Here is an 18,988-nt window from a genome sequence, read left to right as displayed (position 1 = left end):
CGCGCGCCTGGGTTTGCGAGGGAGGGGGTGGTCAAGGGTGGGTATCGGCTGTCAGTCACGCATAATAAAGGTTTACCCATGAATACGCTCATGGATACTTTCCTCTGTAACGGAGAGCAAATCGCTGTGTATTTGCTCTTTTTTTCACGCCAGACGACCACAGCTTCATCCTACCCCCACCTCCACATCCAGACTCAGAGCGCTCACTCAAGGGGGGGGGGGGGGGGGGGGGGGGGCATCCTGTTTGCTGCTCGGAGTGACCGAAGGTGTGAATATCAGTCAGCCCTGGATGCCCCGCTCATGCACCTCCCTTTCAGTCACCACCTGTTCCCAGACTCGATGTGCCTCCACGCGCTCACATTGAGAAGCGTCGGTTTCGGAATTATTCTGTTTAGAGTCGTACACTCTGCGTGACCTTCCCTTTTTTGCCGCCATGCATCTCAAGACCCCAATTATTTCTGACTCATGTTTAGATACACGGCCCCTGTTGTAATTACGCGTTTCCCTTTTGGAATCCAGCGTCGTTTTAGGTTTCTATCAAGGGCGGACATCTGAAGAAGAGGTAGCTTACTTCGAGGTGCTGGAAACCGCCATCAACGTCATCAATAAAAAGATTTTTTTTAAATCTATCTATCTATCTATCTATCTATCTATCTATCTATCTATCTATCTATCTATCTATCTATCTATCTATCTATCGTGTTTTTAAAAATGTGCTCTGAATATGGTAAATTAAGACGCACACCATGTTTTCGCCCCTGCCAGTGTTATGCTGATGCTGATAATAATAAGAGGCTGTAGAGCTAATTGTGTACTGATGCCGGTAGCGGAAAAGGGGAGAGAGGGGGCGGGCGAGTGGGGAGTCAAATGGGCCCTTTGCTCAGTCAGTATGTGAATGTGCAAATGGAAGAAGACGTCTTGCAGAGTTGGTGTTTATTCATACAAACTGAATCAATTTGCAGACACAGTCGAAATTGAGGAGAAAGGAGCGCTGCTCCTGTCTTCTCACCGTCTCCTATTGTGGATCGGGGAGGAGGCGTGACCATAATTACTGCAGGCAATTAGCGAGCATAGGCTATGTCCAAATGCAGTGGAGGTGAGTGTGTGTGTGGGGAGGCTGCTCGGTTTGTTTTGACACCTCCGGGAAAAGACCTGTGTAGTTACAGGGGACGTTCCCAGCGTTTAGTTTATCACCAGGAGAAGTTTGTGCGTGTGTGGAGTAACAGATGATTACTAGTGGAGAGTCTACGAAGTTATGCTGAAATTATAAAAAGCTCTTCTTATTTCCAGCCAGCAAACTTCCCGACACTGACCTGTGCACGGCGGTGATTAGGATGTGATTTTCAGTGATCAAAATACTTATCAGTGAATAATTGTACTAAAATGTAGGTAGAACGATGAGCTAAGACTTAAAGGCAACAATAACGATTCCTTTTTATTGTAAGCATGTTTTTATAAGCAGTGGTTACTCGGGGCTAATTCCGAAGAAGAATGCTTTGTTAATTCCAGAGTGAAATCAAGGAGAAATATTTTAGAAGATTTTGAAAACAAATTATACTCTAAGTATTTATGCAATAAGCAAATTTACACAGTGTTTAGGTTAGCGTTTAGGTTGTCTGTCTGCAATAGCACTGAGCTTTATACATACATAGAAGTAACTTAAACATGACCTGCAAAGACTCAATTAGAAGTATAGGTCTGAATTTAATTACTCCGATATTCAAGACATGGTATGGTTGTGTTTGTCAGTCAGCACAAAATCTCAGATTGTGTGACTATTCAAGAGACTTAATTTGCTTAAAATCTGCTACTATTTCAACCCAGTATTGTAGAGACCTGACAAAGCTGGCAAGCTAAACTCAGCAGAATTCAGTTCAATTCAATTTTATTTCCAGAGCGCCAAATCACAACAGCTGTCACCTCAGGGTCCTTTATTCTGTAAGGCAAAACCCTAAAATGATAAAGAGCAACAATCAGATGACCCACCCATGAGCAAGCAGTTGACAACAGTGGAAAGGAAAAACAAGAAGAAAACGCCAACAGAATCAGGCTGAGGGAGTGGAGTCCATCTGCTGGTTGGGGGTAGATAGCACAGTATTGTTAAAGAAAGATTTAATAATTATATGTAGTGCGGTACTTTAAAGTCTGGCTATTTCAACAGTTAGTATGTTTCTTCTTAGGTTCTTTTCCTGTGTTAAATGCATTAGTCTGTTATGTTTTTCAAAATATCACTCTGCAGAGTAAAGGTGTATAGATAGATCCACAGACTCTGAAAGATCAGGTCAAGAATAAAGATATTGGCAGCTAGGTGCACTTTTGGGGGGCCTCTTTGAACAAGAAGACCATTCAAAGTAGCTACTTCACAGGATGTAAAAGACAAAAAGTGAACAAACACAAAGAACCAAAAGAAAATATAAAGAAGTATAAAACATAATGAGATCATAGAATAGAGAAGACGTGTTTGATTTAAAAGGTGAATAAAAAAATCAACTAAAAACATGCAACTGAAATGCTCAATTATAATTATCTCAAGCACTTGCAGTACTTGAGCAAAAGGGGGGAAAAGAAAGTCCAGCATCTTGCTGTGCAGTTCATGTTCAGAGAGCCAGAATACGACAGACGTTGCCAAATGTGCACACATGGCACGACACGTTATCCATCCTTCCTGGCAGACTCCCTTCCCGCCCTCCCCGCTCTCTCCTGTCGGCCCTTTGAAATCTGCATCACTCCGGTCTCATTTCTGTTTACAAGGCTCAAATTGCTTCCACACACTTTATTTGTAAAAGTCGATAGATGTGCAGAGGGGAGAGAGAAGGAGAGAGCGAGCTGTGCCAAAAGCGGTCACGGCACATGCATTTTTTACTCGCGCGGCAAATACCTCCACCGTTAAACATCAACACGCAGTCATCCTGATGAGTGGTCCGAGAGGCGACAGTCTAACAAGCTTCTCCTGACTCATCAGTAATTACCGAGTCTGGCCCGCTGCTTAACTGATTTCGTGCTTGCATGAAATGAATGATGCTCAATGTAAAGTTGGTCCGAGTTCCACTGCTACTCCTCCACCTCTTCAAAAGTGCCCCTGAAGAACTTCTGCTGGTTGATGCTTGTTTTAATTGCAAGGATTTTTCTTTTTCAATGAGATTTACTGTTTGGGTGGTCTGACTGAACATTGGAAGACAATGGAATAGGAAAGAAAAGGCAAACAATCGCTGAAGACAGGCAGGGAGGAGAGGATGGTACAGGAGGGAGTTGCACAAAAGGCTTTATTGCCTAATCACAAGTCAAGTGGTCAAGAATGAATGTGAATATCAGCCGAGCCAAGAATAAATAGTCCTCGGCACCAGTGGTTCTTCCAGCGGGGCTTGGAGCCCTGAAGATTGAGAAAATGAAGGAAAGTTTATGCTTTCATTATTTTCTTTGCCAGAGAATCACAAAATGAATCTTTCCCAAACTTACAAGTCCAGAAGTGTTTGGAACAAAGAAAATAAACAAAAAAGAAAAAAATTGAAAAAAGGGAGGTGCAAAGAAAGGAATAAAAACATAAAAAAAAAATATTACAGATTTGACAAATAAAATGGCAAAAACAGTACCACTTTCATTGTATAGTATGCAAAATATAGTATGTTATTAGTGTGGTGAGGCCATTAGTGAAACCAAGTGGAGCCAGAGACCTAACAAGGCATGAAATGTCCAAAAAACACAACTTTAAAGTTTTTTGTTGTTTTTTTTTAATCTGCAGATTAAAATGAATTTAAACACCAATAACAAAGAAATGAGCAAATAGCTGTTTCTGTTCAAAGAATGAACACACTTATGGCTCAGAATGGTTTCACACTGACGTGTGTAACATGGCCAGCTAGTATCATCGTTTGGTGTCTTCTTCTGCCTTCCCTCTTTCTTAAGTATTTTAAACTGTTTTTAAACTGTTCTTATGATGCTTTTCTGCAGCACAGGCTTGGGTCTTATTGGATGCAGATTCACAGATTGTTACTAATATTTTTGCTTTATTCTTGTGTCAAGTCAGATACTTTCTGTTAGTATACTTTTTAGCAGGATACAGGCCTGGCAGAGGTAGGAAGTGAAAGATTTCAAAGAGTATGAAAAAAAAGTGTGAGATTTGTCTAAAGACCCAGAACAATTGTCAGGACACAATGACTTGACCAAGTCAAGAATTGTAGATTTAAAGAAAACAATTACTGGAACCCTGCAAAGGAATGGATTGTGAGGATTAAGACCAAAAAAGAAAATTCTATTTCTACAGAAAAGATTAAATGAAACTAGAGATCTTTGGCCACAGAAACACTGCTTAAAAAGATGAGAGACATACAACCCAAAGAACAGTGTGCCCCACAGTGAAGCACGGTGGTGGGAGTATGCTGCAGTATGTCCAGAAGTGGGAATCACACTAAGGTGGATGTTTCATGAATATATAAAAGGATATGTGAAGATTTCAGGAGAAAACCCAAAGCGCTCAGCAACGAAACTGGGTCTAGGTCACTGGGCACAAATCAGGATTGTTCAACGTGTTGAGGTCTCCCAGATAACTTCTAAACCAGCTAAAGATACTAAGGATAGATTCTAATGAATGATTTTTATTTTTGAATATATTTTTCCATTCTGGAGAAGGATTTGTCTGCAAATAGGGTGGAAAAACTAAAATGAGCCACCAAGTTGGTCATATATCCAGTAAGAAGCCTTTGTCCAATCAGATGTCTAGAAATGCTGATCAAGTGTCCAAATATGCTCCTATCAAGACAACACACTTCTTTAGGGATTTGCTAGAGATATGAAACCTCAGTGAAATTTTAATAACCAGATTATGTGTTCAATTTCAGTCCCTGTCAACAGTTTTCAGACATATCTGAAAATTATGGTGTATGAGGTCAAATGCTGGTTTCTTTATTTGTTCTTGCTGTTGTTGCAGTAATACAAGTGGTCACTGAAAGAAGCTAGGACGAGTAGGAGATAAAAACTGGTAAAATCAAGAAAGAAATACAATAAAAATGCTTCAAAAGTGTGCAAACGTCTTGATGAATGCTCAATCATCCAGGTAAGTAAATCTCCAAAAGTTGATTCTGTTCCAGATGAACAGAATCAACGTTTGGAAAAGTGTGCAAAGTTTCCTCAAAATAAGGTTTAAACAGTGTTTGTCCCATGCCTTACAGTAAAACAATTGTGAATCTTGATGGCATTACCTTGGGACCCAATCACGCTATGAGGAATCTTGGAGTCATTTTTGACCAGCATACGTACTTCAATGCTCATATTAAACAAATCTGTAGGACTGTTTTCTGCCATTTGCACAATATCTCTAAAATTAAACATATCCTGTCTCAGAATTATGCCAAAAAAAAACTAGCCCATGCATTTATTGCTTCTAAGCTGTATTCTTATAATTCCTTATCCCCAGGATGTACTAAAAAATCCTTGACTGCTGATGTTTTCTCTGTATTATTGTGGGATCTTTACCTTACAATATGAAGTGCCTTGAGGTGACAGCTGTTGTGATTTGGCGCTGTGTAAATCAAACTAAACTGAATTGAATCTTTACTGTGCACATGTATCAGCGGAGAGGCGAGACAGATGCCATCTGTGCCATTTCTTCAATAGATTTGTCTTCCAAATTTATGTGTGTGCCACATCTGTCTTATAATATCTCAGACAGCTTAACATGCACATCCAGATATTTGCAAACAAAATAACTTTGATTTCAGTGAGTGCACAACACAAATATAAACCACTTTATTGTGAATGCTGAGCCGGCACAGCACATAAAGTAGTCATTAGACCTGTGACTGCAGTAATTGTGTAATTAATATAAAGTATTTTATAGCTAGGCTTTTAGTTCAAAAGACATTCCAGTAAAGTTTGGTTTTCATTTAAAAAAAAACAACGCAGTAAACATTCCTCAGTGTGTGCTCTGTGTGAGAAGACTTTATGCATTTGTCTTAAAGTCTTGTCGGGTTTTAATGAAGATTTGACACTGTAATTAAATAGTGTTGAATAAAGATTGTTTCAATTTAATTGATTTCCCTGTTTGATTCTTCTTAAAGTTCAATGAGCAAATTGGCAATGTAAAAAAGTATGCCATTCTATTAATATACTGTATGCTGCCTTAAAAATATGGTCTGAGCCATTTGATCCATTAGGATGTCTTGGAAGTGAAAGCAGATGGGAATCACTCTCTGAGCTCATTCCTTTTTGTCCAGTCCATCACCTGCTGTCTTTAATTTATGCATGCTGTTTTGTCTTTTCCCTCTCTGCTCTTTTAAAGTCTTTAGAGGCCCTATGGGTTTCAAAGGGTCAGAAAGGGGCAGGCTTACTGTCCTATCAAAGACAGGCTGCAGGATAAGCGTAGTATACCACCTGTCCTTGGTGCTCTGTGTCAACACTGCTGGTGTCGCTGTACTCATGCATCATCATCTCCACCCCCGGCTACTTGTACAGTGGTTCTTCCTATGCACGCAAACACACACACAAACACACCTTGAAATCCAAGACTAACTGAGCAAATGCTCAGAGTTAGTGCTTCTGCTCTCTCACACACACAAACAAATGTGCGCACTATGAGCACAGGACCCCTACTGTCTGACAACCATCACACAGAGACAAATCAAGGAGTCCTGCTGCTAAAAACCCACCCTTTCCTCACACTTCACATCACAGAGGACTCTTTCTGGCCCAAGCCAAATCTGTGGGGGTTGTTTAGCTGAGAAAAAGGTTGTCTCCTGGTGAGAAAGTCAATTGTAGGTCCGGGGGTCACGCAGGGAGTGGAGAGACACTTCCAAAAGTCTGTGAAGATTAAAAATTAGCCTTTCAAATGACAGCTAAAGTTAAAACTACACAGGTCATCTGTGGGAGTTTTTGTTTATCCTTTCATTGAAGAGGAGGTTTCACAAGCTCTTCTTATTAGGGTTCAGTTTCCTGTCCTGCTTTCCCTGACTGAAAGGTCCCAGGAACCCCCACATCTGGAAAGGAAGCCAAGGTGGAGCATGATGATCCAAAACTGGACACCAGACCTGAGTCTGAGTCAGAAAGTGCCAGCTTCTCAAACTTCTGGATCACTTTCCTAACCGACTGAAAGGGAACCTCTTGGCGCCACTCACTTCTGCTGTTTCCATGAGGCTCCCTGTAGGTTGAGCTCTTACTAAGAAATACGTAAACAGGTGGGGGTAGGCCACAGCGCAGTCTCAGTCTGCCCTGGCCCAGGCCCAGGGCTGGGACCACTCCAGCATTGCTGAAACGTGTTGGCAGTGTGGCGAGATGCTCCTGGGTTAGAGGGTTGTGGAAGCTTAGGGTCCCTCCTCCAATGTTTAGGAAGACCCCAATGGTTTTGATCTGAGGTGGGATGGTACAAAGTTGTTCACAGTTCCCATCATACACTGCCCAAAAAGTCAAACTGTGCCTCTCAAGCCACCAGCCATTAGAACCATCCACTGAGATCACACCTGAGGGAGACAGAAAAGTTTCAGTTTTCTCTGCACTTTTATGGATTTGGTTATGCATTAAAATAGTCTTTAACAATTCCTGGCTCTGGGGATAACACTTTGGCCAACGCTCAAATATCCCAATAGCCATTCAATTGATTTTTACAATATTTTATTTATTTATTCTCCTAAGACGATGCATCTGTTTGACTTTGGTGGCTTTCTTACTTTTCCTCTTGCACCACCATGAGGTTGACATTTGTAGTGTTTATAGACACTATCAGATCATTAGTTCACATTGCTCAATACTTTTATAACGAGTCAGCTTAATTAATGTTATTCCCATCTGTGTGGCTAAGTTAATATAATGTAACTAAAATAAGCTGACAACTGTACAATAATTTAGGGTTGAAGTAAATAGCTTAAGGAATAAATCAAATGCTACTATAAACTGTAGGCATTTCATTGTGTGTTTGTTATTTTTGCTTAGTGGAAATTGTTGCTCTTATTTGTCTGTGATGTAGTCTGGATGCTGAGGAGGTGAGCCACCAACTTGGTGGTATCATGGATAAACAAGGAGAAGACAAAAGACATCTTTCCTTGAAACACCACAGATATACCCCTCCTGCATAAACGATACCCTCTGGGACCATCACCGCAGCCTGGACAGGAACAAGAAATGCTGTGATTCATAGTTATGAGTTACAACACTCTCAACGATATTGCTCAAAAGAGTGGGAATAACTAAAAAGAATATTTAAATCCAAAAGAAGTGTTGAGTTTTTGTTTAATGTTGTGGTCTGCAATGGTGTTCTGAATAAAATAAGTAAGAAACCAAGTTTCTTTTTATGTTAAATCTTTGTTTTGTTTTAATTTGACTGATTTCATTTCATTTCATTTTTGTGTTGTATTGGCAAACAGAGTGAATAAATGTCTTTACTGAGTGTCATCTACAGCTGGGTACTGTTCTGATACTGTGAAGTATAAAGTTGGGCGACTATGAAAAACAACATTTTAACTTTGTTACATGCATGTCCTCTACGAGTTTATATCTTAAGTGGAAAACTTTAATTTTTTGTGTGTTTTTTTTGTTGGGCAACATGGTGGTGTGGTGGTTACCACCATTGTGTCACAGCAAGAAGGTCCTGGTTGAAATCCGCTGGCCACCTGGGACCTCCCAGTGTGGAACTTGTATGTCCTCACTGTGCCTGGATAGGTTATTTCTGGATACTCGAGCTTCCTCCAACAGTCCAAAGATGTGCATGTTAGACTAACTGGTGATTCTAAATGAGCTGGAGGTGTGAATGGTTGTCTGTCTCTCTGTGTTAGCCCTGTGACAGATTGAGAGCATGTCCAGTGTGTACCCTGCCTCTTGCCCTATAATAGCAGGGATAAGCTCCAGCCCTGCCTTAATCTTGGATCGGTTGAATATAAAAAGATCCAATGATGTTTATTCAGAAAAACACCAACAAGGAAACCTCAGTTACTCACATCACTGCCGTTGAATGTGATTTTAACCACTAGAAAGCATCTGATCTGTCACACACACATATATCCACAAACACAAATCCAAATGTCTTGATGCATGCTCAATCATCCAGGTAAGTAAGTCCCAAAAGGTTGATTCTGTTCATCTGGACGTAGCGTTTTCAGTGAGAGAAATGTTTCATCACTCATCCAGGTGACTTCTTCTGCCTCAGCTGACTGCAGGTTTCTCCAACCTTATAAAGAGTATATTGCACAATGACTGAAACTAGCACCACTGAATGAACAACAGGCTGTGAAGTCAGTTCCTTGATCATTAATATGTACATTCTCATGACCATTTATTAACAACTACTGATCAAAGACCATTGATCATTGATCAAAGACCACTGATGGCTGCAATCACAGCATTTTAAGATGGCGAAAGATGTACCCTTAGGCCCCCTCCTCAATTCAGACATGGTCTTTCCCTTTTCATCTGACCGAAGAATGATGGACACCATACATTCTTGCCAGTCATACAGTAAAACATATCCTGTTTTCTTGCCCCTTTTTAACTGGGGAGACCATTATTGACCAAATAAGCTTCATGTTGTATTGTATAAGATTTGAATTTAGTGACTGACAAATAAACTCATTACACTAGAGTTTACTGAGGTCAAAGTGAAAAGACAATAAGGGCTGTTTTAATATAAACTTGTGTCTAAAGACACTTCTTGTTCTAAATGGAAGACTTGTCCTCTGTTGGCCATTTAAAATAATGCAGATTTAACGTTTGGCTGTCTTCTCAGTTCTCCATTGTTATCAACCTGCTTGTACAGCACAGAAGAAAAGAGGAGGGAAGCTGTAATGCTACTGATTTAGACACTGTGTGTGTCTTCCTATGTGTGCCATGAATAATTAAGTTGTTGTTTTTACCAATCTTGTAGATGGAGCTATTACACACTTCCACCTCCCAGTAGTACTGCCCCCGTGCAATTACTACATCAGCACGAATATGATGGAGAGTCCCTGGGTCTGAGGTCATCACAGGTCTTCCAATTTTGCCTTCTGGAGCTGGTACAGGGGGATTCTCTTCGTGGTAGGTGACAGTTAAAGAGGAGTCAGAAAGACGGAGAGATGGTGGGGCAGTTGAAGCATCAAGATGATCCAGAACAAAATGCAGTCCTAAATTAGGCCAGAGTAAAAATAGGACAGAGCAGATCAAGTACAGCATGTAAACACACACACACACCTCTCTCTCTCTCTCTCTCATATATATATATATATATATATATATATATATATATATATATATATATATATATATATATATATATATATATATATATATATATATATATATATATATATATAATTACCTACCAAAGACAGAAGCCTCCATTTCCTCCTCCCGGAGATCTACAGCACCATCCACTGGTGTTATCGTGGAACTGGCAACACTGGAATCTGGGCCAAAAGAGGGAAATGTCTAGGTTACCTTATGAGAATCTTTTGGGTTGTTGCTTGAAAGTGAGGTTGCTATACTTACAGTATAAACTGGTCTGACCTGTTACTTTACTGCTGTCCTCCTAAATGTGGCGATGTGTGGTGAGAAATAATGAAATACAGAAGAAAAATGCCAGAGACATTAGTCATACAGCATAATAATCCATTTATTTATTTATTTGCACAATCAAACTTTCCATGACTCTCTGACATCTCTCTTATTTAATCACAGTACCCATCTGAGATTCAGGATGAAGCATGTATTATTTATCAAATAAATATGCCAGAAAAACCAAACACATTTTATTTGCAGCAGAGGTTGTTGGATTGGATTGTTAAGTAATAACATAATGATCCTATTAATAATGACCATAATGACCCAAGTTTTTAAAAACCTCACAATGTTTTATTAATGAAAAGGACGTCTTGGATAAAATTTCAATATGGACACTGGTCTTAGAATTAAAACCTTTTCATTACAAGAATTTTTGTACTTGTTATTAACCTCTGTCTCTCTTCCACAGCATGTCTTCTATCCTGTCTTCCTTCTCTCACCCCAACCGGTCGCAGCAGATGGCCGCCCCTCCCTGAGCCTGGTTCTGCCGGAGGTTCTTCCTGTTAAAAGGGAGTTTTTCCTTCCCACTGTCACCAAAGTGCTTGCTCATAGGGGGTCATTTGATTGTTGCGTTTTTCTCTGTATGTATTATTGTAGGGTCTACCTTACAATATAAAGTGCCTTGAGGCAACTGTTGTTGTGATTTGGTGCTATATAAAATTGAATTGAACTGAATTGAAGAAATTCAAACTGAACAGCAACATATTATTGCTGAAACTTCCCCTTGTCTGAACATTTGTCCATTTTCATTGCCTTTTTAATCATAGTGCCTTAAAAAAACCCTATCTGCCCCCTTATTGATTTGGGCTTTTTTTTTTGCATATATGTCACACTTGAATGTCTCAGATCATCAAAAAATATTGGACAAAGGTAACCTGAGTAAATATATAATATGATATATAATATATAAGCATTTTTCACTGATAAGTAAATACAAAATCATCATTTATAAACTGCATTTTATGTTTACTCTTGTACAGGAATGACACTGTAGGGGTATAAAATTTTCCTAAATCACAATTAAGTTAGTAATTGTGGCATTAAACCATTAAACCTCACCAGTTAAAACCTGACTGGTCTGTATTCAAAATATAGATCTGTTTATTGCTAGTACACATATATAAAATGTTGATGACTCCACCTTTTTTCAAAGATGTTCTCCCTCCTTCTCCAACCTCACCCATTCTGTGCATCTTAGGTGACAGATGACAGGTGGGTAGTCGCTTCTCCTGACTCTTGACTTCAAGCCATTGGTATTAAAGCTTTTTCACATGACTGTAGTAGTTCTAGTTCCCAGTCTGTTGATCCATCTCATTCATCTTTTTGGTTGTACCTGTTTGTTTTTGTTTTTACTCTACATCAGACACTTTAGTCTATAATGCCAATCTTGTTGAATGAATGGATAAGGGGATTGAAAGGGGTTTTATAAAATCAGTCTTGCTGTTTTTATATTTGCCTTCATCAGAGGCACTAGTAGTTAAATTACATTTCAAAAAGGTTACCAAAGGGGATTTATTTGACTGTACAAAATTAACCCATAAGAACCCACGGTGACACCTTTACACATTGAGGAAAGTTCCTGTTACATTTTCAACGTTGACTTGCTCGTAGTTTTCCTGACACTGGACCTTTTATGGGACATTGAGTATTTTATTTGGGGTAGTGTATATTGTCTATGAAACAAAATATCCAATGCCCCATAAAAGGTCCAGTGTAATGTAACAAAGCAATAAACAAAACAACAAAATACAAAAAAAGATTTAAAAATGTGCTTATCACTTCCCACAAATATGATACACAAAAAGGGTTGAAACAGCAGGCGGCACTTAGAATTGGAGATTATGTATCGGAATTTCAGGAGCAGGACCACGCCTCCAAACATGCTCCTTCCGGCTGTCATCTGGGTTCTCCCAGTTCTGCAAGCTGATCATTCTTGTTTACGTGCCCCACCCTCCCTCCCTCCCTCCCTCCTTCTTCTCCATTCTTCAACTTCTTCAATTCTATTTAGTACACGGGGATCTGCCAGGCCCGGGAGCCATTGGCAGTCCCCTTTGAGGCCTTCCCCAAACCGCAGCTCAATTCATGTCAAAGCATTGACTTTTACCTAGTAAAACACTGTCAAAGTTAAAATGAGGACATGGGCCCAGCTAGTGAAATAATAGATTTGAAGAAGTGTGCATGAAGAGAGAACATGGAACAGCTTTATCAAGTAATAGGCTACAGCTCTGTTAAAGACACTAACTAAATAATAAATAAATACATAAATTCTACTGTAAAAACATTTATTTAAAAGAAAAAACCCTGTAATTTTAGTAGGCCAAATCTGATCTACACAACTGGCGTCTGATCTTGTCATAGCTATGTAAAGCTTGCAATATGTCACAAATACAACGACAACTAATAACAGTGACGTGAGCAAAGTTACCAAATCTTAGGTCCAGAAAAGCTTTTGCCGTTTGTATTTGTTAATTTATTTGTTAATTTATGTCAACAGATATTTTTTTTATAACTAGAGCCTGAGTAACATTAGCTTGAATACTTTAAACAGAATATGTTTTGACAGTAGTGCCAGTGTGACACTCAGCACTGCATGCTAACACATGCACTTGCTGTTGTGCTTATGGGAGCCTGGCTAGGCTCACAGTTTTCACATAAAGCCCATCCCTGAATGGGTAATTATCTCAACAGGAAAAAAAGCTACAAGGTATCTTTTGATTTTGAAAACTAAAGCAGTGATATGTAGAGATGGACCGATCCGATATTACGTATCGGTATCGGTCCGATACTGACCTAAATTACTGGATCGGATATCAGAGAAAAATAAAAAATGTAATCCGATCCATTAAATATCACGAAAGCACCTCACAAAACTTGCAACACGCCGTAACTCACCTCAGAACGTTAGCACGTCGGAGCAGTATGCATCACGTGATAGAGCGGCTGTGGCATGCGGGACCTGTCGGTGGTCTGGATAGCATGTGGAGCTTCGCTAGCAACCCGGCATTTCATCTCCGACAAAGTTATCCCGAGAGAAGTAAAGCAAGTGTGTAAGTCCATCTCTGAATGTAAAGCATTCCTGCGTTAAGCTTAACAAGCGACTGCCTCTTCTTGCTGCTACTTCAATCATGAAACTGCTTAACGATCAGCTGATCGGCTTTTCTGTGTAGTTTGCTTTTGGCCCACTTTGCACCAGAAAGAGGAAACCAGCGGCTGAACAACAGCAGCACGTTTAAGCTTGATCAGCTGTTGTTAGAATTTATTTAATATTACTTTCTACACCAGGATCTTTTTCTACGTAGCTGACGGCTGGTAACTGTGCAGGGGCAGATCTAGCAAAGTTTAGCCAGGGGGGCCGATAGGGCATGAACAGGGAAAAGGGGGCACAAAGACATACTTTTCTTTCTTATTCTCATTTAAAATGTCGAGCTTTTAATAAATAATTATCTGACAGCCAAAGTTTTAATTTGATGCAAAATGAATAGAAGTCCATTATTGTATATAGTAACTATTAAGTCTAATATATATACCCTAGTAAGCTATAGTACTTTTTCCTTTGTGAAGGTACCATCTGTGCAGTCTGCAATTTTGTTGAAGAAAGATGTTGAATCTATTTAATATTTCTTGAAAAATAATTGATTTCTGTGCATTTTTTTTTCCACACTGCATCAAATTAAGGTTGATTACGTCGATTAAGCATCATGAGGTGGAGCGTGAGGGGTGGTTCCCTATTTTTTATTTATTTATTTTTGTTGTTGCTGGGAGTTGGAACCCTATTAGTTAGGTTGCTTAATATTTACGCTAAGTACTCTTTAAAATACCAGAATAGGGAGGATGGTGTAGGTTTAAGTTTATTAGATTGATCAGTATTGCTGAACTATGAAATATTTTTTTTGGATACAGGTATAACAGAATAGCTTTAGTGTAGTTGTTGTTTTAAACTTGAGTATGAACTTATACAAAATGCAGCAAGATATTTAAAAAACAGTTTTGTTGATTAAAAAACACTATATCGGATTCATATCGGTATCGGCAGATATCCAAATTTATGATATCGGTATCGGTATCGGACATAAAAAAGTGGTATCGTGCCATCTCTAGTGATATGTGGAGTAGCCAGACTAAGCTAGCTTAGTTACCAAAAAAAGTACATACAATAGTAAAGTACCTAACTCAAAACTCGTCATACAGTTAACTTTATTCCTGTAGATGTTTATTGATATTCATTACTTACTTGCTGGCCTTGATGTGCCATAAGAAGGCAAACAGTATAGATGTTAACTTTAGGTACACATTAAATAAGCGGTAACCTGAATTCTAGGCATGCTGGCAAGTGTATTTTGTTTTCTCTTGAAACACTCAGACTTGTTTCCATAGGTTTCAAGTGTTTCTGTGCTGAGCCAAGCAATGCTGTTTTGGCTTTTAGTGTACCTTGGAAGTATTAATAATCTTTTAATTTAATTAATCTAAATCTATCTATCAAGAGACACTTGTTCGATTACGGGTTTTTGGCTACTAGTGTTGTGCAGGTTTTGGTATCGATCCAGTGCCAAGTAAATACAAATTCAGTATTGGTGATACTGATAATTTAAACTTATGTAAGGACTTATGTAAGGAAGAGTAGTGTGTCAAGATTTATGAATGACTGATGAATCATCATTAGTTTGCCAATTATAAACACACTCTAGGGACCATTAAATACCGGTGAATGTACTTTGTACCATACTTTGTTAATGCAACAAATTCCAACTTTCAGCTTTTTATCAGTTTTTTGAAGACCTGAAATGTAAATTTGTCTGTCTTTGAAACACTTCAAATACATAATGATAAAATAGAAATAAATAAATAGGACAGAATATGTTTCTGTTCTAATACAATAATTAATTCATTATTATATGTATTTATTAATTTAATCTACAAATGATACAATATAAAGGTAATCAGTCTGTTAAAATAACAACTATGATGACCAATAATACGTGAGTACAGAGTCAGTCTCTGTGCTGGGGTTCTAGAGCTGCCTGAGGGATATCTTTCCTCCTGTTCGTTTCTTTTTTGTGTGCTCCTTCATATCTTTATATAAGTTAATAATGGTTGAGGGACCAGGAGAAAATTTCCTTCCATCTGCTGCGCTTTCTTACTGCAGCCTACATGTTGCTACTCAGAGCCGCTGAGTCACATGACCGCAGGACAAATAAACACACCAGAACAGGAAAGAGGGTGACAAAACAAAATGTGCAAGCATCGGTCCTCTCGTGCAGAGAACTGGTGATTGCACAGACATCTAGTGCTGTGTGATACTGCAGATTTTGGTACTGATCTGATACCAAGTAAATTCAGGGCCAGTGGTGCTGATACCAATACTGATACAGATACTGATACATTTAACCTATAAAGGCAGCATGTCATAAATCATGAGATAACTCTTAGTCAATTTGCAAATTCTGAACACATTTTATTTAACACTGCAAAATTATGAGTTTTACTTTCCACAATAATGACACCTTGCAGCTTTTCATGTATTTTTAAACTGGGTTTTCTAGAGACCTGAAATGTAAATATGTCTGTCTCTAAAGCACTTAGGGTCAGCTTGCTGTTTAAATGCTCTATATGGTATAAATAAAATAGTCGTGACAGGTAACACAAAAAAAGATCAGACATTTTTGATAGGGCATGTTTGAGGTGTATTTTTTCATAAAAAAAAAAATAAAGAAAGAACTTTGAAAATCAAAACAAAGTATTGATCCTATCCCTCTAGTATGAATCTTATACCAATTCAGCATTGCTATCAATACAGTTGGATAGATTTGAATTGGATAATTGGTTTTGCTTGACTGGTGATTCAAAAGCAGTGATGCTGTGAGACTGGTCATTGTGTGTTTCGGGGGTTAAGGGAGTCTCAGCACCAACTGACAGACTCTTCTGGCTTTATCTGTTTGTTTTTTATTAGCGCTGTCACATTACAATTCATAATAATGGTGGTCAACAAAATCCCAACAATATTATTGCAATACATGTGTGAAATGTGGAAAGGTATAATAGCTAATAAGTTTTAAAGATATTAGGTATGATCTGTAAGTATAACTGCACAAAAGCTTACAAAAACAACAGTGATATAATCAAGTCATGATCTGGGTTATAAATGGTTATTGTCAGTGTAGTATTATCTTACCAACAGTAATAACTCCCTCTTGTGAATGTAGCATTGGAGAGTTAGGATTCGGAAGTGGGTTAGACAATCTATTTTTTTTTAAAATGTGCTATCAGGTTTATGGCTACTATCCCAGACCCCAAAAGGCAGAGTACCTACCTAGCCTACCTAGACCACATTGTGTTTAAGTGGAAATGCCAGAATTTCCCTAAAGGACATCTGACCTGCACATGTGGCGGGTGATCCTCAGGTGAGGCCTCTCTGTTGACATGATTAGATCTCATGCTGGGATGTTTTGGGAGGCAAGATATGGCAGATGACCAGGTCAAGCACGGCAGCTCCACAGGATGCCGACAACAGGGGCACCGCACAGAGCACATGGGTTGACGGCGTAGCCTCGCTCCCTCTCCAGCTGCTACACACTGACCACACATGGTGTGAGAGCATGGCAGGATCAGAGTGATGTCATAGTCTTGTTTACAAGCTGGACAGTGGGGGAACTGCTGCAAACAATCTGTGTCTTTGCCCTCATCCTCTCCCCTTCTGCATCTTCCCACAGTCAACTCCTTGCTCGTTATTTCAGAAGAACCGTGTTTCATTGCTATTTAGGTGTTCTGTCTAAATGCAATGTCATTGTAGATACACTACATCAATTTTTTGTTTGAGATCCACAGCTGTCTGACTGCATGTACACAGCCATGGTCTTCACAAGGCATCAGTCAGTAGAAGCAGCATTCGAAATCCGTTCTTCCAAACAAAAGGGACCACGCGTGCAACGTCTGTTTATAAAGATGTCCTTTTAGCAAACCGCAGAGATGTTCGAATGGGAAGTGGTATCCTCCTGTGGCCTTTCACAAAGTGAAACTGCAGAATAGGAGGAGCCCAGCTGAATAGATGTATTCTTGTTGTGGTGTCCAGTATGCCTCCCAGCTGGTTATGAAGGGGTGAAACCGGTGGAATGACCAAGCAGATAAAATATGGAAAGAGAGAGACAGACAAAGAGAGAGAGAGGAAGTAGGAGAATATGATTAGTGGGGAGCAGGAGAGAGGAGGCCAGCCTTTTGAAAGGTACTTATTGCCTGGCGTTGCCATGGTTATGGCTCTTCCTGCAGAGACTCACAGCTGCAAGATAATGCACCACAAAAACCCACTTGTGCATGCAGGCACACACACACACACACACACACACACACACACACACACACACACACACACACACACACACACGTGCACAAAAGCTTGCAAAAACAACAGTGATATAATCAAGTCAGGATCTGGGATCTGGGTCGAATTTCCCAGAGGAACCCACCCGAGGGATTAATAAAGTTCTATCTTATCTTATTATTTTGCACTAAAAGATCAGTGTTTTGTACGTTAAAACAATAATTAACGATGACAATGTGTGTGATAAAAACATCTTAGACAAGCATGAACAGACTTCTGTGATCAGTGTGATTATCTGTTTTGGCAAGGTCCCCGGTATTCCTCATGGGAATTCCTGTGAACCATGATCACATAGTTGCAGTATTGCTTAACATAATACCAGAGAAGTTTGTCAAAGCCTGTAATCTCAAAGGGCTCACACAAATGTATGAATTTGTTACTGTAGCATGGGAGAGTTAGGATTCAGAAGTGGGTTGGACTAAGCAAATTTTTTTCATATTCAGAGAAGGGTTTGGGGGGCTAGTGACATATGGGTATTTTCTGTCTTTGCGGAGCAGTCAAGATATACAGGAAGGTGGGGACAGAGAGAAGGGAAAGGGCCGTAGGTCAGACCCGATCCCAGGCTGTTACGCATCAGGCAAGTGGCACATGTTCCCTCGCTCACCCACTGAGGTAATTGGCGCTCAAGAGGAGTTATTCGATTGCTCCAGTGAACCAAATTCATACATTTTGAAAATACTACACCATCTGTCCATGGTATCCCAGCTACCATGGGGTGAGAGGCAGGGTAGAGACAGACAACAGACAACCATTCACACTCACATTCACGCCTATGGGCAATTTAGAATTACCAGTTAACCTTACCCAACTAAGTGCATGTCTTTGGACTGTGTGAGGAAGCCAGAGTATCCAGAGAGAACCCACAGAAACCTGGGGAGAACATGCCAACTCCACACAGAAAGGCCCCAGCCAGGTGGTAGAATCCAACTCAGGACCTGCTGATACTAATATATTGCGAAATAGTACCGAAGTTCACGTGTAGACTTGTTGTTATCCCATAACACTTTCAGCTATTGTACTTGTCCTTGCTGATATTTCTTTCAACAAGCTCCACCTTCTTTCTTAATGACTCACTTTCTCAACTGCTATGTGAAACAGTGA

General features: G+C 39.6%; 1 protein-coding gene across 1 annotated transcript; it reads right to left on the bottom strand.

The window, feature by feature from the left end:
* Nucleotides 1-5,733: 5,733 nt before the first annotated feature.
* LOC146693357 (uncharacterized) lies at nt 5,734-18,751 on the bottom strand. Its single transcript, XM_085479173.1, has 6 exons — nt 18,692-18,751; nt 16,888-17,593; nt 10,462-10,483; nt 10,278-10,361; nt 9,831-10,079; nt 5,734-7,448 (listed from the first exon to the last, which is right to left on the bottom strand). Exons 2-6 carry the CDS (start codon nt 17,260-17,262, stop codon nt 6,910-6,912), a joined length of 1,269 nt encoding a protein of 422 aa, XP_085335299.1. The 5' UTR covers nt 17,263-17,593; nt 18,692-18,751; the 3' UTR covers nt 5,734-6,909.
* Nucleotides 18,752-18,988: the final 237 nt, after the last annotated feature.

The sequence above is a fragment of the Copadichromis virginalis genome, linkage group LG14 (assembly GCF_057382275.1).
Source record: "Copadichromis virginalis isolate Kocher_CV1m ecotype Utaka linkage group LG14, C_Virginalis_male_GT1.1, whole genome shotgun sequence".
NCBI classification, from domain to species: Eukaryota; Metazoa; Chordata; class Actinopteri; order Cichliformes; family Cichlidae; genus Copadichromis; species Copadichromis virginalis.
This window is presented reverse-complemented; position numbering and strand designations above follow the sequence as displayed.

Excerpts from the sequence above, each read along its gene's own strand:
- LOC146693357 (XM_085479173.1), bottom strand. The coding sequence starts at position 17,262 with ATGAAACACGGTTCTTCTGAAATAACGAGCAAGGAGTTGACTGTGGGA. Across the intron at positions 10,080-10,277 it reads AATGGAGGCTTCTGTCTTTG|GACTGCATTTTGTTCTGGAT; the intron begins GTAGGTAATTAT and ends GGCCTAATTTAG. Across the intron at positions 7,449-9,830 it reads TAGCTCCATCTACAAGATTG|GTGTGATCTCAGTGGATGGT; the intron begins GTAAAAACAACA and ends TGTCTCCCTCAG.